We start from the raw sequence: 20,144 nt of genomic DNA on the forward strand, positions 1-20,144 counted from the left end.
CCCTCTTCACTCTACATCTTGTATCACTCTTGTTATTGTTGTCATGATTTTCACTTCACTGCTGTTGGAAATTCAATTTGCAGTCACTGGTTTGTGTTTGAAATGAGTGAAACTGCGTTTAAAGGTACAGTTTGTAAAATCATGCCATCTAGTGGTCAGATTTCAGATTGCAGTGCTTACTTGCTGGCTCTCCCTCCCTCTCCCCTTCTTGCCAGTGAACTACGGTGGCCTTCCAGCATCATAAAGGATGTGGTTGACAGCAAAGGTGTCTAGTTCTCTGTATAATTATAAAGTTCCATCAATACAAATATTACAACCATCTATTAGCATCACAATCAGTCATAGTCACAGCAGACAGTCCAGTGTTAGCATGATTTTCAGCTAGCGCTAGCATGAGCCACCTGTATGAGCACTTAGATACTGTAGATAGATCCAACTGGACTCAGCAGAAGGTCAAGGGTCAATGCAGGTTCTATCATCTCAGTCAGTTCAGTATTGATGAGCAAGATGCAGAAAAGATTCCACTGCATTTCAGTCACTTAATAACCATTTGTTCTCAGCATTTGCTTTCTTAGAGGATTCCAGCCTCCAACCATCAATACGAAACTGTCTCTCAAACTGATCTTCCCAACCGGCCGCCTACAAACATGGCAGTGCAAGATGGCCACAACCTTTGACCTTCTGTCTGTTTCTAGAAAGAATGGTTGCATATGAAGCTTTCAGCAATTAATCTGCACTGATTTTACACACTGAACCTTTGAGGCAAAATGAATCAATGAATTCCAACATTGTTAACAGCTGATCAGTGGTCACATGACTAAACAGGTTGATTTTATATTTTATTGTGGTGATTCATTATTTCAGTATTATTGTTGTGCTTCTGATTGGTTTAATGGACATTACAGTGTTATAGACATTAATATTTTTAATTTCATATAGTGATGAAAACTCCACTCACTCCATCATTTATTCTCTATTCAGGTTGAAGGGCTGCAGGTTGTCAGAGCTCAGCTGTGATTGGCTGCTCTCAGCTCTGAAGTCCAACCCCTCCCACCTCAGACACCTGGACCTGAGTAGGAACCAGCTGCAGGATTCATCATTGAAGGAGCTGAGTGGTTTTCTGCAGAGTCCAGACTGTAAACTGGAGACTCTGAGGTCAGTACTGGTTTGGAACCAGTGGATGATGGTTTCAGCACCAAACACAGTTCATCATACATGTTGAATAAACATTGAACTGAAGGTTGATTCATATCAACGTGACATCTAGAAATATGAAAACTTCATTCAAATTTAAAAAGGTCATCAGTGGTCATGTGACCAAACATCACTTCAACACACATGAGTTTTGGACTGAGATTGAATTTCAAGGTGACATTTTCTGTAGTGTCAGATTCTGAAGTCGACATTTCACTTTGATGTTCAGAGTGATGACACCTTGGAAAAACTCTCCATCATTATAAACTCTCCATCATTTATTTTCTATTCAGGTTGAGATGGTGCAGGTTGTCAAAGCTCAGTTGTGATTGGCTACTCTCAGCTTTGAAGTCCAACCCCTCCCACCTCAGACACCTGGACCTGAGATACAACCATCTGAAGGCTTCATCAGTGAAGCCACTGATGGATCTTGTCCACAGCAGAGACTATCAACTGAAGACTCTGAGGTCAGTACTGGTTTGGAAGCAGTGAATGATGGTTCCAGCACCAAAGCCAGTTGATCCCACAGCAGAGGTCCAGTGTTCCCAGTCACAGTGTGAGAGGAGGATGGTGACGTCCAGCTGCTCCTCATTCATCCAACATCTGCTGCCAAACTGCTTCTTCTCTCAGTCCACCACTCAATTATTGATCAGTTCATCTTCATCAGGCCTCAGTATCAGTCCAACACTCCATGGTCACATGACCTTCATATGTTCCACACTTGACATGTGACTGAGAGTCTGCTTCTTCTCACCAGTCACTCCATCATCTCCATCAACAGTCAACGTCTCTGTGATGATGCGTTCAAGGACCGTGAGTCCTGACTCCTGCTGTCTCTTCTTCTCTCTGCAGCTGGTGGTGAGGGAGGATGAGGGGGAGAGCTCCATCGAGTGGTGGCTGACAGAACTACAACTACTGGAGATGAGTGACACACCGAGGCTCCGCCCCTCCTCCACCTGCAAGCTCCACACACCAGTCGTGCTCCAAGTGGACACTCTCACACAGTGTTGCACAGTGTGTGTGGGCGTGTCACGACCTTTGACCCCAGTGGAGCCTGGTGGCTGGTGGACTGCTTCTCCCTACAAGCTGCTGTGGTTACTGGGAGAGACGTCCCAGAAGCCACTGGTGGACCTTGCAGTGCCACATATGGACTCTTGGATTGTTCTTGGCCTTCCAGTGAACCTTTGCGTGAGCACTGGAGGTCAACCATGACTGACTGCTGTCCTCCTCTCTGGACACCACAATCTGAAGTGAATCCAAACTTTTGGAGGCCATTAATGAAAAAAACAATTATTGATTCATTTTTTTTTTTTTAATTCAAAGGTTGTGACAGAATCATGTGAAGTGAACTGACCAAAGGTCAAAGGTCAGAGGTTTGAACAATTACAAAGACCATAATTAATTAGATTATTTTCTTTACTCAAGTCCCACCACTAATAAATATATATTTGTATGCGTACCCATATAAGTCCATCTATGTTTAATGCACCTTTTTTCTTGAGCAGTATCATTAAATCTCCACCTGCTTGTGTTTGCATGTTTAGGTAGATTGACGTGTATGGAGCGCAAGATAAATGTTGCACTGGTGGGGGACAACACAGGGTGACATATGGTGGTTGCCAAGCTATAGACAGAAGGCAATAAAAGCAACTCCAATTAAAAGAGCCAGCAACTGAAGCTATGCAGAGGCAGTGAAGAGAGTCAATGAGCAAAGAGGAAGAGAGGAAATGATTGAGGTTCAACACAATGGAAGACAAGAAGGGAACGAGGCATTAGAGGTTGGAAAACTGGTTTTGTTGATGGCCTACATAATAAAGTGTACTGATCAAGTCAAAGACAAAACAGAGGAGATGAGAATAATTGTAAAGGGGGCTGAAAAGTATTTGGGATTGAGGGAAGCATCCTGGGAAGATATCAGTAGAAAACTGGAGGATGACAAGAAAGCAGGGGGGGCAAATGAAAAGACAGACTGATTCTATTACAATGCAACTCTAGAAGTCTAATAGCAAATGGTCAAGAGCTAAAAGCTTTGATTAGAGACTTTAAGAAAGCAGCAGACATCTGCTGCATTCAAGAAACATGGCTGAAAGCAGTATTGGATTGGACCATTGAAGGTTCTGATAGTGTGCGTAGAGATAGAGGAGAGGCAAATGGTGGTGGGTGTGTAATGTTGATGCAACAAGATACACAATACAGTGTGGTGGGCAAAGGAAGGCAAATGGAATATAGAGTCATTGAAATTTGGGCAAAAGAGGCAAATATGAAAAGAGTTCATTTTTATAATGCAGCTAACAGTAGGTGGTCAGAAGCCTTGGATGAACTGGCAGATTATCTAGAGGGCAAAGTGATATGTGGTGGGGATTTGAATGCACATAGCACTTTATGGGACAGTAAGAATGATAGTAATGGAGCGCTGGTAGAAGAATGAATGGAGACTAAAAATCTGCTGTGTCTTAATGACGAAACAGGGACAAGAGTTGATGTTAGAACAGGGACAGAATCAGCGTTAGACCTCACGCTAGCATCACATTCACTGGCAGCTATATGTTGTTGGGACGTGATAAAGGAAAGCTCTATAGGAAGTGACCATTATCCAATAATGATAGAAGTGGCATTGAATCTACAACACCAAGATACAGGGAGAGCACAGAGGCGCTCATTTAGTGGTGCTTAATGGGAGAAATTTAGGCGCATTAGTCATAAATAAATTGGAAAAATTGATCCAAGTCTTGATATTGATAGCTTGAATGAATATATTTGTGCAGCTATTTTAAAAGCTGCGAAGAAAGCTATAAGTTAAAGGGAGTTGGGCAAAGAAAGAAGGTTGTTCCATGGTGGACAACAGAGTGTGATGAGGCAATTAAAAGAAATAAGGCATTGAAAGTCTTCAAACAGAATCATAATGATCAGAGTCTTATTGAATATCAAAGATCACAAGCCAGGGTAGGAAGAATCATAAAGTGTGCAAAGAAAGAGTATTGGCAAAGGTTTTGTAACTCAGTAGGGAGGGAAACAGAAAGATCAAGAATATGGGCAATGATTCAAAGAATGAATGGGCTTAAAAAGGAGTTTAGATGCCCTGTTTTAAAAGAGGCTCACAAAACAGCGCTAAGGGAGAAGGAAAAAGCTGCAATGTTGGTGAAAACATGAGGAAGAATTCATAGTTGAGAAAATATTAGTGAAGAAGGGAAAAGGACAATAAGGGAGAATGAAGCTTTGTTGCACTGTGAAGGGGAAACAGAGGAGTTCATTAATGCACCATTGACTAAAGCACAATTGAATGGAGCTTTAAAGAGGACAAAGCCATCAGCTCCAGGTAAGGATCAAATATGTTATATAATGATAAATCACCTTCGTCAAACATCAACAGAGGTATTGCTGGAGTTGTAGAACAAAGTCTGGGAGGAAGGGGGTCAATATCACTATAAGGTGCCTTTGAGACTTCCCAATTTCCCCCCAACAAAGCAGAGATTTTCCATTTAACTACACATTTATTGTATTAAGTAGATGTTATGCTGTTAGAAATGCATGTTGGTCAAGCTCCCACACTTTTTATAAATGAACTGCAAGCAGACAATGTACATGCAAACCGCAAAATATGTCAACCCTGTCATGGACAATTTCAAAGTAGAATAAATACATTAAAATTACATAGTGATTATAAAATGTGTATTTTCAGAAAGCTATTTAGTCATTTTCTCAACACTATGTTTTAGTTAATGGGAAACGTATTTGGATAGTTGTGAAATTCTGGCAAACTATTTGTTTCTCTATAAAATCAGCGAGAATCTCTTCTAAATAAAATCTAACAACAAATATATCTGGTCAAACTTTCCAACAATACTATTTTGCCCTAACTTGTTTATAAAGGAATCACACAAAGAGTTTGCTAACTTATGAAAATATATTCTTTATTTTGTTTTTATCATGAAAATAACAGAGTGGACAGTAACATGACAGGGTGGACCTTTGGAACTCATACCTTGAAAAAGACAATTCAATATATTCCTGTAAACACCTTAATTGGGAGTGTGTATAGCATGTACTGTTACAAAATGTCTGTAATAGCTGTTGAAATATGTGTAACATTGTCAGCATGTGGCCTAAACTATGCAAATGTCCTTCCTGTTATGGATGGCTTGCTGACAGGGTGGACAATGACAGGGTGGACATTTCTGGCTAAAGTTAGCATTTAATTAGCACACGTGGACCTTACAGCTAGCTAAATGATTCAGTTTGCAAGAGGACTGTGTGCTGTTTAACACATATATTTTGAGTTTCTGAAAGGTTTTTATATTAATGGATATTTCACTATGACAGGGTGGACATGTTAAGCTTGACAACATCAAACTACACATCAAAAATGATGAAAATCACGAAAAATAAGAGTAAATACTTACTCTGCAACTAGCCACAGTTTCAGTCTCCATTGAAGAAAGGCAAAATGCTGCTTGTGATGTTACTGAAAACATCATTAGGTTTCTTATAGGGGCAGTTAGCCCAAAATGACAGGGTGGACAGCAATTTCAGGGACACATACAAAATGTTCAATATTATTATGAAAATAGAATATACATAATAAAAATGTCTCGTTTTATTAAATAACATGTTGTGAGGCCCTGCGATGAACTGGCGACTTACCCAGGGTGTCCCCTGCCTTCGCCCTAAGACAGCTGGGAGAGGCTCCAGCAGACCCCCGGGACCCTGAGCTCGGGACCAAGCGGGTATGGAAAATGAATGAATGAATGAACTTGTTGTGACAGTAAGATAATGAAAAAAAAAATAAAATGATTTAGTATAATTTAACCATTTATGACACACACTGAAGTCAGCAACAGCGTGTGAGACATGCCAAAATCATGTACATCCAAAGGAATAAAATGGTAAAAAATGAAGTAAACACATTAAGAGACATATTATTGTACTGATATGTGTGCAAACCTTTGGTCACTTATAGTAAGACTTCAGAGTTTAATTATTCTGCTGCATTTTCATGATGACTGAGTTATTCTGATGGGGACACCAAAGGCACTTTATAATGATATTGACCCTGTTGTGTTTGCGGTGGAACACCACTGGGTCAGCGGGACCTCCGGTGGCGCTTTCCGGCCTCGTGGTGCTGAGAGCAGCAGGTTGGTGTGTTCAGGAGGAAGGAGAAGACAAGGTGTGTGTGTGTGTGTGTGTGTGTGTGTGTGTGTGTGTGTGTGTGTGTGTGTGTGTGTGTGATAACAGGAGGGTTAAGTCTTACCTAAGACTTGAGTGACGGTGACATCTGGTGGACAACTGAAGACATGGCAACCTCTAAAGAGCACAACTGAAGCACTGGCACGGTTTCAATCCCATGACAGCAATAAAAGCTCAGAAAAGTCTTTGTGGTCATTCAATTGTTTTGTCCTTCATACCAAATAATGATTATGTCGTCGTTACAAAAAATATGCAGATGCTCTCCCCCATACTCTGAAACACAATCCAGATTAACCTCAGTGGGACCTGCAGCAGAAAACAGCAGGTTTCTATTAGTCAGATTCTATGAGCAGGTGACATGATGACATCGGCAGCAGCAGCCAATCAGAAGGTGGAGGCTGGAGGTCCTCACCTGTCCCTCAGGGGTCTGGGCTCTGCACCCTGGATGACCTGGAGCCAATGTTCCCTCTAATTTTTCAACACAAGCTCCTTGAGCACACTGAGGACCATTTTGAGCAGCATCAGATGTGCACGCTGTGGCCACACACCAGTATCACACCTGTTCAAAACCTTGGATCATAGCAAGTTACATGGCTTATTAAAATAATCAAATTCCAGCAGCAATTTTCATGAGTTGACTTTGAATAGAAGTGATTTGGCCCACTTCAAATGAAAAAGAGCAAAATCTTGTTGTTCATGAGATGTGTAGTGTGTTATATGTGAGAGTCCTGCTTTAACCATAGGAAGAGTCCTGCTTTGGCCTGGCTGAGGTCCAGTTGTGGCCTGGCTGAGGGTCATGTTCTGGAAGAAATGCGTGTGCTGTAGCTTGTGATACAGTGTGAATTCCTGTAACTCTTTGTCTGTAAAATATCTAACTACTCACTTTTGTATTAGCATTTCTACGACCCATCAGGGTTTCCTCTAGGATTGTTTGAAACTGTGGGGGAGGGCTTCAGCGTCGTCATCGGCGCCATATTTAACAATATGTTAAATTTTTATTTTAAATTAATGTAAATTACTGATCAAGCACACCTAACAATTCAACTACCAATGAATGAGCAGTAGTATGCATGTGATAACATAGATTGAAAAATAAGCCGAAGTGATAGCTCTTCTCTGAATAGACAAGCTAAGCCAGTGTGCTGCTGTCAGCCAGTGAAAATAGAGCGGAGTGGCACCTCTTCACTATGTTACGCAATCTATGTCAGCGCGGCGCTGCAGCCTGGAAACTTTCTCTGCCTTTTGCACTCATACGGTGCTGGAAGAAAGAAATCATCATTCCGAAGGCGTAGCGGTGCGCCGCCTAATAAAAGCTCTAATATTATGAATTAATACGTTTCTGTTGAATTTTATTTTATGTGCTACATAGATTTCCTTGTGCGCTGAGAATGTGCAAGTAGTGCGCGATTGCGCAAGCGCGCAGCTTGGAGGGAACATTGGTAATGATGCAATAATGTAAATACACTGTGAGTCAGTAAAGTACCCGTTCTCTACTTGTTCTGTAAAATATTGGTGTGTGTGTGTGTGTGTGTGTGTGTGTGTGTGTGTGTGTGTGTGTGTGTGTGTGTGTGTCAGAGAAATATCAGCTGTTTCCCACATTGACTGATGTGCTTTTGAAACTTTGATCTTGTCTTCATGGTGTTGACTTTCTAAATGTCTGTGGTGAATACATGGAGATCTTGACAGAAGAGAAATCTACTAACAAGCAGAGACTTTATCTGGATTGTCTTGATGCTTTATTGCTTCAATTCAACAGTTGATCATTGACTTGACATTGTTGTGCAATATAGACTGATGGTATATTTCAGGACTTATTGATTGACTATTGTCACATTGAGCCAACAAGCAGAATCAAAAGAAAAAATTCTCTCACAATATTTACATGCATTCTTCTGATTGTTGACAAACGGATCCACAGTCAGAAGGTTTATCAGATGGATGAGTTGTTGAAAGGTCAAAGGTCAGGGTGGAAAGGTCCAGAGTGGAAACAGACCTCAGCTGTGTTTCCACAGTAATAAAGTTGTCATGTGGACTAATGACACATTATTAATCTGTGGGATGAATGGGCTGCAGAGGAAGAGAAACAATGTGACACAAACATCCAGCAGCCGTGGAGACAAACATCAGGTGGAAAACAGTCACCAGGAGCACAAACAGGAAGTGGCGTCCAGGCCCCGCCCACCCTGTGATTGGCAGCCGGAGACACTGGGCAACAAAGGTGAAGACAGAAGAAGAATCAAAGGTGAGAATTCAGCTCAGAGTCTCTCTGACGACTTCAGTCACACTTTCATCAACTCAGCTGAACAACCTGAAGGAACCCAGTATCCAACATGTAGCGGCTGAGTGAAGGAGGTCTGGACTCTGTGGAGGAGCTCCATGGTTCCAGAGACGCTGTAGAAGGACAGAAGACCTGCTCTGTGGTCCAGGTACACTCCCACTCTGGAGGACTGAGGACCTGAGACATCAGTCCTGATGCTGTTGTGATAAAACCCATATCCACCTGAGTAACAATATAAACTCCAGGATTTGTCATTGCATCCAAATAAACTTTCCAGTGACCCTCCTGCTCTGCTGATGTTCCTGTAGGCCACTGCTACACCAACCCTCCCTCTCCACTCCACCTCCCAGTAACATCGTCCAGTCAGACCTTCTCTACTCAGGACCTGCTGCCAGTCAGTGAATCTGTCTGGATGATGACAATAAGACTGAACTTCCTCCATGAATGTCACTTTTCTGTTCTCCTCAGATAATAACAGATGTTTGTTCACTGTGTTTGGATCCAGAGTGATTTGAGGTGAATATCTGAGGAAGTCCTCTCTGCTCCTGGGTTCTGGTACCTTCAGTAGAACATGAACATTGCTCACTGTGCATGAGATGTTTGTCTGAGTCTCCATCAGAACTTGTTGTATTTCATCTCTCAGCTTGGTCACAGCTGCTGCCACGTCCTCAAAGTATCTCCGAGGACGGATCTCCAGGCTGGAGGAGTCTGGAGACGGACTGAGTGCTGGCAGTGAGGAGAACCTGTGGAGAAACTGGCTGTGGTCCAATGTGTGTGAGATCTTCTCCAGCTCAGCGTCTCTCCTCTTCAGCTCCATCATCTCCTGCTCCAGCTTCTTCTCAAGCTCTTTGAATCCACTCACTGCTGCCCCCTGTGTGGATCTGACCCGCTGCTGCACCTCAGAGCGTCTTTTCTCCAGCAGACGGATCATCTGGGTGAGGATCTTCTCGCTGTCCTTCACTGCTTTATCAGCAGAACCGTTGATGGACTCCACCTCCTTCTGAAGCACCTTCAGCTCTTCCTCTGTGTGCTGGATCTTCTGCTGGATCTTCTGCCTGGTCTCCTCCAGCTCTCTCTGCCTCTCAGTCCTCTCTGCTGCTGCTGACACAGTGTTGTGACCTTTATGTTCATCCATACAGCATAAAGCACAGATGATCTTCTGATCAGTGCGGCAGAATATCTTCATCACCTCATCGTGACGAGGGCAGATGTTCTCCTGGAGCTGCTGGCTGGGTTCCACCAGCTTGTGTCTTTGTAGGGGAGCAGCATCACGATGATGCTGGAGGTGAGAGTCACAGTAGGAGGCCCGACAGACCAGACAGGACTTGAGGGCCTTCAGTTTCCTCCCAGTGCAGACATCACAGGCCACATCTCCAGCTCCAGCATAGCAGTGATCAGCAGGAGCATCTTGGAGTCCAGTCTTCTCCAGGGTCTCCACTAGAGCTGCTAACATGGTGTTCTTCTCCAGGACAGGCCTCGGTGTGAAGGTCCTTCTACACTGAGGGCAGCTGTAGACTCTCCTCTCCTCCTCTGCATCCCAGTGGTGTTGGAGACACTTCCTGCAGTAGTTGTGTCCACAGGAAGTGGCCACTGGATCCTTGAGAAGATCCAGACAGAGGGAACAAGAGAAGGTTTCTGGGTCCAGCTGAGCTGCTGCCTGAGCCATTTCACCTCTGAGAGCGACTGACTGACTGACTGGCTGACTGGGTTCCAACTTCCTCAGAAACGAAACCAGTTTGACTTGAAGGGGAGGAAACAACCAGTCAGGACTGTGATTGGCTGCAGGGAGCACAGGGGGCGGGGCTTCTAACCTCCTGACTAATTCCGGGAAGAGGAGTGTCAGGGTGTGTGTGTGTGTGTGTGTGTGTGTGTGTGTGCACTTTGTTTCCTTGGCGCTGAAGACAGACGACGACGACGCCGACGAATCAAAGTTCATAGTTCACAATCTGAGTCATCGTTTGCAGCTGATGTGATTGCTGCTGGGACACACACACACACACACACAGTGTGTGTATGTATGCGTGCGTGTGTGTTAGAGGCTAATGCTAATGCTGGGTGTTAGGCTAGGTGTCTTCACCTGTCACAGGTAATTCACTGTTATTTCAAGTGAGGCACTGCCGCTATCTGCTATCTGCTAGCCGCTTGCCGCTATCTGCTAGCCGCTAACTTATTGATCTTCATAAAGAGCTTCATGGAGCAATTTTTTTTCTTCTTCCTTTGTCCGGTCTGGCCATAATGACAAGCAGAAGTGTCTCTGAATATCTATGATGGCTGACAGATTTTATTCTCAGAGGTAGATCTTGAGAGTGTGAGCCACATGGGTGGTTTCAGGAGCTACCTCTTGAGTGGTAATGTCTGGCATTCTGGCCATGACCGGACTGAGGGAGGGTAGCGGGGTGAGAAGAAAGTAGAGAGGGGAAATGAGTGTGTGTGGGGGTTGGGGGGGGGGGGGGGGGTGATGAGCGGATATGTATATGTATATATATATATATAAGGGTGTCAAAGTTAACGCGTTAACTCAACGCTGCTTTATCGCCGACAATTTTATCGCGCGATCAACGCACATGGTGCTTTTTGAACCTTTGGCCGCTCCATAGATTGTGGAAACGGGAAATGAATTGACTCACAGCACACAGTCACACGCTTGCTGCCGGCTTGTAAACACAACAACAGAATAAGACACTGAGCATAGACTAACATGGATAAGGCGTCAATTGTAAATGGAAAGTTCCACTTCAAAACCCTGCCAGATGGCAGTCTTGAGAAGACAAAAGTGATGTGCATTTACTGTAACGAGCGCTTCCATTGGGCGCCCATGTTAATAAATGTGGTGGTTCACACCAGACGCGAACAGGCGCGCGGCTCCCCTCGCGGATCGCGCCATGCATTTAACGTCAGTTCACTGGACGTGAATTTTCAAAATAAACTAATTTCAAAATAAAAACCGAATGACAAATTCAATCATATTTGTATGTTATATTTGTCAGTACATTGTATCAGAGTGCGAGAGAGATTAAACAAATACACACACACAACTGAATGACACAAACCTGTGCATCTTTTGTTTTGTTAGTAGTACTTGTCATTGCTCCAACACGAATAAACATGCTGCATTTGCAGAAAGCAAGTATTTGCCAACTCTCATGTTGATATGATTATTAAAAAAAATGTAAAAATATCAGTGTACGGTAGATTTAGAGCAGATAAAAAAATATGCGATTAATCGTGAGTTAACTATGGAAAACCATGCGATTAATCGGATTAATTTTTTTAATCGACTGACAGCTCTATATATGTATATATATATACACACACATATACATGTACATACATGCATTTGCTTTATGGCGCAATAAGAGCGACCACAGTGAACAACTGCAGTGAAATCAGGTGATGATCCAGTTTAGATTTTCCTCTCCGACAGGTCAAACTGTTGCTTTGTAGCATCTGCAGTTTTAAGAAGCGTGTGTCATGTGTGTATAAATAGAAGAGTGGAGTGTTCAAGTTTCTCTTGTTGCTGTTTGACAAAGACTGGCAGTATTTTCATGCATTTTCTCTTTATTAGAAACTGATTGGGGTCAAAGAAAGAAAGAAAAAAGCTTTGGGAGAAAAAAAGGAATGGAAGTTGCTTCATTGCAGACTTTTACTGAGACATCTGTCCTGGACCAAGAACATTTCGGCGACCAAGGAGCTTTTTTTTGACCGTCGTCTTCTACACCACGGCCTTCACAAAGCGAAAGCCGACACATTTAAAGTCCAAAAAGTGTGGAGCGAAGACGAAAGAAGCCCCCTTGAAAGAAACAAAGAACCCACAGCAGTGAAGCGAGTGTCAGCGGTTTGTGAGTACTGGATTTCATTCCCTCATTCTGATGCAAACAAAGCGGAGCCGCCGCGCTCTGCGCTCTGAGTTCAACAAAGACAGAACGCAGCGCACCGCTTTTTCAAAAAGGATCCTTTTGTGGGACAACTGTGTCAAATGTGTGCAATTAAAATAACCCCACCTGTGCGTGACAATGTCGTTGACTGGAAAAGCTGACTGGCAATGAATGATGACATGAGTCTGATAAAAATGATGGCGTCACGCACGGCGGGGAAAGCTTGGCGTTTTAACGCACAAAAGGAATGAAATGAAGAGCATGTTGGAAGCTGGAGAAAGTCAAGAAATAATGAACAAGCATGTTGAAGCATTGGATCATTATTTGGGGGAGTTGATGGATTTGCAAGTGGCTGTACAAAATCTCTTTTCTAACGGAGAGGAAAGGGAAGCGGATCATATGGACTGGGATGAGCCTAAATTGATACCTTTTCCACATTTCTCATCTGACATTAAAGAATGGTTGACTGGTGATGTGGAAAATCCCTGACCTCCTCCTTGCACCTTCATACTTCCCCCTCCTCTACCTGCATCCATCACGGCCAAGGAGGGCGGAGCTTAAGTGATATAGGAAGCCAGCTCTACAATGTCACACCCCTTTTCCCTGAGAACAAAGGAGCTGGCTGGCCGCATGTCAGGAGTCACAGCATTGTTGTGTGTACTTCAATGTGAGTTTATGTTATATTTCTGTATTTAGAATCTGATTATGTGCGGCCTGTTTATGTTAAGAGAGTTATTCCTTATTTCAAAAATGTTTTTTTAGAGTAGAGGCCCTGTGTTGAATTGGCTCAATATTTACCCTTTATTTTATTTCCTTCATCAGAAAAACCAGTACAAACAATATCCTACACAATAAACTATTGGATCATCACCTCATCTGCCTCCATCTGACTGTTTTAATAGACAGACCCATTGAGTTGATCACCCCCTGGAACCAGACTGTTTAACAAGCCTTATATCTACAAAGTAAATATTTTACAGGTGATGTGGAAAAAGGAGATGAGCAGGATGAGCAAAAGAAGCGAGAGGAGCTGGGGGAGCAAGAAGAAGCAAATGGGCTATTGGTGGGGCCAGAGGACAGTGTGTCCCAGGCTAAAGGGCCCGTAAGCAAGCAGGGCTTCAAGCAAAGATGCCAGCTCCTCCTCAGTATCCTCTCCTTTATCTTCTGCATGCTGAAAGGCTGAGGCTGAACAAGCTGCTCTAAAGGCCAAAGCTCAGGCCTTGGAAGTCAAACATGCACTCCATATGGAAGAACTTGAGCTAAAAGCAAGAATGGAAAGGCACTACGTGGAGACTGAACTGGCTGCAGCAGAAGGCAACATGCATGTATTCATGGGGAGTGTGATGTCACAGGCCACACCTGAACAACCGCCTTCGTCATTAAAGCAACCGCAACCACCGGAAGCTCAACAGCCGTCAACATCAAAGCAGCTGAAGTCAGAAAATGTTACACCCTTACGCCAGTTCCAGGCCACTGGAACATCTACAGTATATAAAATTCCAGTAACATCTCAAAAACATCCTCAAAGCCTGCAGCAGTCATATATTCCTCACCAAACTATACCATGTAAAGCAAAGGCAGAAAAGAAACCTCTGGGTTACGACCAAAAGGATGAGCATGGCTCCTCCATCTCAACAAAAGGAAATCTAATAAACAAAGGTTTCCTTTCTGGCGTGTTAAAGAGGCAAAATGAAATCACTGAATTGCTTGTAAAGCAACATCAAGCAGCTTTTCTCCCCGCCAGAGAGATTCCTGCATTTGATGGTGATGCCTTGCAGTTGTAACCCAGGTCCGGGAATAACTCCATGTTTTTGTTGTTGTTAAAGTTTCCTTTAAAATAATTCATTTTAACTGTGAGATGCACAATGCATTGAGCCGTCATTAAAATTTGTGAAACAGTTCGATTTATTTTGAAATAAATTCATTGAAGCTGATTTATGTTTAAAACTGTATTTAAAACTGTTAAAAGTCTTTTTAAAAAAAAAAATAAATAAATAAATAAATGAATAAATGTTTCGCTCTCCACCGAATGTAGCCAGTGCAGAGTTGCCCCACCCAGCCAATCGGTGAGCTGCGTGAGCCCCAGCTGGTCAGCTCGGAAGCGGAGCTGTGCGGGGTTGCAGCTGTTCTCTGAACGCCTCTATCCTCTGTTTTATCCAACTCAATAAATGAACACAGAACGTCATAACTGTATTTTGTTTTTTTTTCTATATATTTAAAGATTGTCTGCCTCTTGTTAGTGAGAGAAAATAATATTTCAATACTGTGCGAGTGGCCATGGAGCTGCCGTGAAGCCTGAAGCAGATAAAATATAGGTTTGAATAAGTGCCCCCCCCCATCATTTGTTTCTGCAGCCGGGTCTGTCCCAGGGAGTTGATCTTTCTGTACTTCTGTGGCAAGGCGCAGAAGGCCCGGGCGGGCTTCGAACCGCAGACTCCCGGGTAATAGCCATGCACGCTTCACCATTTGGCCAAGGAGCCAGGGCGCATGATCAATTGGAGGCATACTGACAGGACCGTCCACTGTCACACTTCCAACAAGACATTTCCACTGGGAGCAAACTGCCACATAATACATGAAAAGAAGAACACACACACCACACACACATCACACATACACTCTCTCTCTCTCTCTCTCTCACACACACACAAACACACACACACACACACACAGCATCATGTGACTTCCTGGAAGTGTGGGAGCGGTTGAGGCGACTGGATGGGAGGAGCCACGGTGAGCAGCAGAAGCAGGAAGAGAAGCTGAGTTGAGTTTTTTTTCTTCTGCAATTGAAGCCTCTTCTTCTACCGCTTATCCGGGGTCGGGTCGCGGGGGCAGCAGACTTAGCAGAGATGCCCAGACCTCCCTGGCCCCGGTCACCTCCTCCAGCTCATCCGGTGGGACCCCAAGGCGTCCCCAGGCCAGCCGGGCGACATAGTACCGCCAGCGTGTCCTGGGTCTTCCCCGAGTCCTCCTCCCGGTGGGACATGCCGGGAACACCTGCCCAGGGAGGCGTCCAGGAGGCATCCGGAACAGATGCCCGAGCCACCTCAGCTGGCCCCTCTCGATGCGGAGGAGCAGCGGCTCTACTCCGAGCTCCTCCCGGGTGGCCGAGCTTCTCACCCTATCCCTCAGGGTACGCCCAGCCACCCTGCGGAGGAAACTCATTTTGGCCGCTTGTATTCGCGATCTTGTTCTTTCGGTCACTACCCAAAGCTCGTGACCATAGGTGAGGGTGGGAACGTAGATCGACCGGTAAATCGAGAGCTTTGCCTTTCAGCTTAGCTCCTTCTTGTGGCCCCGGACCCCATACTCCTGGAGCACCCCCCACAAGATGCGTCGAGGGACACGGTCGAACGCCTTCTCCAGATCCACAAAGCACATGTAGACCGGTTGGGCGAACTCCCATGAACCCTCGAGCACCCGGCGGAGAGTATGGAGCTGATCCAGTGTTCCACGACCCGACGGAACCCGCACTGTTCCTCCTGGATCCGAGGTTCAACTATCGGCCGTATCCTCCTCTCCCACACCCTCCGGTCCCCCTTTTTAAAAAGAGGAACCACCACCCCGGTCTGCCAGTCCACAGGCACTGTCCCCAACCACCACGCGATGTTACAGAGACGTGTCAATCATTGTTTTAAACAGGCTGCAAACATCAAAACATTCAAAAGTAAACTTTTAAATGAAATTAAACTTTTTTTTCTTGATAACTAGATTTATGCACTGATTGTGTTGGTGCGAAAGCACTGATGAGGCCCCATCCCTGGACCTGGCTCCAGGGTCGGGCCCTCATGACCCCACTGGCCAGGGCACCCAAAGCATTACATTATTCTTCTGCACAGAGACATGGTTCACTGCAGTGCCAAGATCTGTTACTTCCTTTCAATCTTTGCTCCAAATCAGAGCTAAACATAAAAAGACAAAAGAAAGAACATTAGACTCATGGAACTTTGGTGGAACCGATAAAGCTAAGAGACAAAACAGATTCAGAGAGGTGCACAGACTTTTTCTCCAAGTAAAAGCAAGAAAACAGAAGAGAACAGCAATAACTTCTTGGATATACGATACCTCAAAAGTCTGCTGTTCTAATCCCAGTATCAGGCTTGTGTATTGACTGTGCGGTAAGTGATATTTGTTCTCTCTTGATAAAGAGTGCAAAAATTCAACAGTGAAAAGAAGGATGAGCAACAAGATGGAAAATGCTGCAGAGTCCAAAGAGGAGGAAGCCATGTGTGTCGTTTTGTATTCAGCATGTCCTTTATTTCTTGTTTCAACAATTTCCATTTAGCTGGTCACAAGCTAGCAACTGTAAGAGTTTTGAAGCGCTTTGTCTTTTTTATCAAATATCTATAGCACTTGTATGTTGTTTCTTTATCTTGTTTTGTAGGACTAAGGTTGTGTCCTTGGAGATATTTAGAAATGAGCTGGCTTTTGTCAAAAAATATTCATGGATATCATGACCACTTGCGTTTTTAAGAAAAGGTTTTTGAAAAAATATTGCTTTCATGTTTATTTTTGTCTGCTTTTTTTTCGTTCTGTTTATTCTTATAGATTTTAATGTTACGCTACTAACTTAATGGAGAATCCATCACAACTGTTTTTGTGTGGGTCACGCACTAGCTGCTTTAAACCCAAAATGTGTCCATGTAATAAATACACAATAGGTGCTATCTTGGTGACCTTACAGTCCGCACGTTGCATTAAACTATAGCATTCAACCAGTCAAATATCCAGTGGGTGGCGGGTAAATACTGCGTTACCTGTTAAAACGAGGATATTCTGAGAAAAATGAACAGAACAGAACAAGACCTTGAATCCAAGAAACTTAAAATAGAGACGCTTTAAGTTTCTCCCCCTCCTTTGCCTGTGGAAACAAATCACAAAACACATTAACAGGGATGTGATCCTTACTACTGCACCCAGATCCCATAACAATGGCACTGAGTTCCAGACAGACCCCCCATGACCGCAGAGTAAGCTCATCCTGAAACTGTTTAGCCAGAAAGGCTGCAGTTCCTCATGTAGCCTGAGGTGTCTTAGTCTTTAATCAGCGACACCACTGAGAGCTTGAGAGCAACTCCTACCACCCCACTAGGTGGCAGTGCAGCAAGATTACACTCCTGTTTACTTGACCTCTTGTTTTTTTGCAGCCTCGCTCCACTCACCACTGTTGACTTAAAAAAAAAATGTTATGTTATACTTTGTCCATTTCCTGCTGGAGGACACCGTTTGCCACCTCCATCTTTTCTACGTACTGCCGGACATTTGAAACACCTTCAGTGATAGAATTAAGCTGACGTGTGTAGAACTACCATCAAAGTAGTGTCACATCTTTAAATGTAAAAATGACCTGAATCACCTTCCAATAAGTAGCCATCAGCTCAATGTGCTTCAGTCTCCCTGTAAATCTGTGTGACTGCAACGTCTGGACACACAAGAACATTTCCACACACAACACTGTTAAATGACAGTTGAACTCTCCTAGAGTCGGGATGATGAATCAAACTGGGTCTGATATCTCCTGCTATGGACGGGGTGGCAGAAACACTGTTTCATTGTTTTTCTAAGGCCACATAACAGAGATGTGACTGGAGAAAGAGGATGTTTGTATGCAGTGTCTACAAAGGAAGAGTGTCTGTGGTCTTCTCAGTTCAGCTCAACACAGCAAACCAATGAGTCAATGGTGTGCAGGCAGGAGGGGAACCTACCAAGTCAAGGTCAAGCTCTGAGGGCGGGTCCGCTCCTCCTTCTGCTGCGGCGCCCACAGAAGGGTCCGCTCCCCCTTCTGCTGCGGCGCCCACAGAAGGGTCCGCAGTCGCTCTGATGCTCTGCATGATGCTGTGGATCTTCTCCATATTTGTTTCAACGATGATCTGCCTATAAAAGCAACCACTCTCCTGAATTAAAGTGGTTTCAATCTAAACTGAAGAATAAAAATTTTCATCCGACCACATTTTGCACAGATTAAGCACTTTATGAAAGTGTCTTTAACATTAAGGTCAATTCAAAAGTTATTGCGACCAAGTAGACTCTAAAGAAATATTCTCTGGCAAAAGGGCAAAGTCAAACCTCCTGGCGTGATCCTTTTCAAATACTTCAGTCATTTCTGGCTCCCAATCCAGGGAGTCAGCAATTTCTCTCATCTTTCTTGTCATTGTGTCTGGAAGGAGATGATATAGTGAAGTTCAGTGAAGATCTTCTTACTGCAAGAAATTACTACTTCTACTAAAATTAAATTTTCTTGATATTTAACTTAAAACTATCAGTTGCTGAGGCACTGACATTAGAGACATATTTACGTATTTGACATTGAATAAGCAGCATGAAATAAAAAAGTGCCACAAATAAGACACACACACACACACACACACACACACACACACACACACACACACACACAAACACACGTATACCAGCCTCTTTTAAAACATTTGGCTATCAGGAGTGTTGCATGTCTAGGGTTTTACCCATGAAATTCCTAAGCAGTGTGTGCAACAAAGGTATTTTAATTTACGCCTTTACTGTCAATGTTTTAAAATGATTATATTATAATGCTTAGGGTTTTTTTTTTTTTAAACCATTCCACAAAAGAATAACAAAAACAAGATTTAGTTGAACGTTTTAACCTTATTCAGGGGCCGTTAGATTGTGTGTGCTCATGTAATTTTATTTTGTATTTATAAAATGTGTCATTATTTGCCTTTTATGTGAAGGAGTTCACCAGATGTTTTGCATTTTCCTGTTCCAGTCTTGAGTGAGCACGGGCAATGAATAAGAACGCTGTTGAAGAGATCTATGCAGCGCAAAGAGTGAAAATAAAACCATAAAATAACAACGAACGGTGTGTTAATTTTCTATGGAGGAACAGAATCTACTACAAGTGGTGATGGAAAATCAACGAACAGGTAGTCTACAAGTGGAAAACCCAACAGGGGCACTTTGTCAAAATTAAAACATTAATTAAAACATTAATTAATTAGTCAAGATAGATCTGTTTGGGGACAACGCTCTGTTGTTCCACGTGCTTGTGTGCCCCAGATAGGAAGTGCACTTTCCTGCCCTTCACATACCATCATGAAAGGCAATAGCAGAGAGCCCAGCAGCGTGTGTGTGTGTGTGTGTGTGTGGTTTTCCATAGTTAACTCACAATTAATCGCAAATTAATCACTTTTTTTTTTACCTGCTCTAAATCTACCGTAAACTGATATTTTTCCATTTTTTTTAATAATCATATCAACATGGGAGTAGGCAAATACTTGCTTTCTGCAAATGCAGCATTTAACACCCACTCAGGTGTCCATCTCAAGACCTCTTTCATAATGATCACTGACCGGCATCTCTAGGATCAAACAGACGTATTTTGATCAAGTCTTTCTGTGTGTGTGTGTGTGTGTGTGTGTGTGTGTATTTGTTTAATCTCTCTCGCACTCTGATACAATGTACTGACAAATATAACATACAAATATGATCGAATTTGTCATTCGGTTTTTATTTTGAAATTAGTTTATTTTGAAAATTCACCGGATTTTCTCGTTTTTTTGAGCGACTTCCTGTACTATTGACGAGGATCGCTCGCGCACAAAATAGAGCAGACGCCGAAACGACAACTGCATGGC

General features: G+C 43.4%; 4 protein-coding genes across 29 annotated transcripts in view; 1 reads left to right on the top strand and 3 right to left on the bottom strand.

The window, feature by feature from the left end:
* Window positions 1-20,144, top strand: part of LOC142891171 (NACHT, LRR and PYD domains-containing protein 14-like) — a 261,301-nt gene that overhangs the window by 75,428 nt on the left and 165,729 nt on the right. For 19 of the 26 annotated variants that reach the window (XR_012927187.1, XR_012927188.1, XM_076030598.1 and 16 more), the window contains one exon: window positions 982-1,155. The exons of 3 other annotated variants lie outside the window; for them this stretch is intronic. Coding sequence is in view for 18 of the 23 variants with exons in the window: in XM_076030598.1 (XP_075886713.1) it covers window positions 982-1,155 (174 nt within the window). In the remaining 5 variants the exon portion in view is untranslated. Of the gene's footprint in view, window positions 1-981; window positions 1,156-1,487; window positions 1,662-2,046; window positions 3,037-15,204; window positions 15,295-20,144 lie in introns of those variants that run through there. 4 more of the 26 variants (XM_076030622.1, XM_076030619.1, XM_076030617.1 and 1 more) reach the window with 2 other exon arrangements.
* LOC142891081 (NACHT, LRR and PYD domains-containing protein 14-like) overlaps window positions 1-20,144 on the bottom strand; it is a 407,498-nt gene that overhangs the window by 39,316 nt on the left and 348,038 nt on the right. The window lies entirely within an intron of this gene.
* Window positions 1-20,144, bottom strand: part of LOC142891194 (NLR family CARD domain-containing protein 3-like) — a 331,599-nt gene that overhangs the window by 32,801 nt on the left and 278,654 nt on the right. The window lies entirely within an intron of this gene.
* On the bottom strand, window positions 7,984-10,625 carry LOC142891176 (tripartite motif-containing protein 16-like). Its single transcript, XM_076030629.1, has one exon. It carries the CDS (start codon window positions 10,590-10,592, stop codon window positions 8,658-8,660), a length of 1,935 nt encoding a protein of 644 aa, XP_075886744.1. The 5' UTR covers window positions 10,593-10,625; the 3' UTR covers window positions 7,984-8,657.

The sequence above is a fragment of the Nelusetta ayraudi genome, unplaced genomic scaffold, assembly GCF_046127955.1.
Source record: "Nelusetta ayraudi isolate G7.1 ecotype Tasmania unplaced genomic scaffold, CSIRO-AGI_Nayr_v1 ptg000028l, whole genome shotgun sequence".
NCBI classification, from domain to species: Eukaryota; Metazoa; Chordata; class Actinopteri; order Tetraodontiformes; family Monacanthidae; genus Nelusetta; species Nelusetta ayraudi.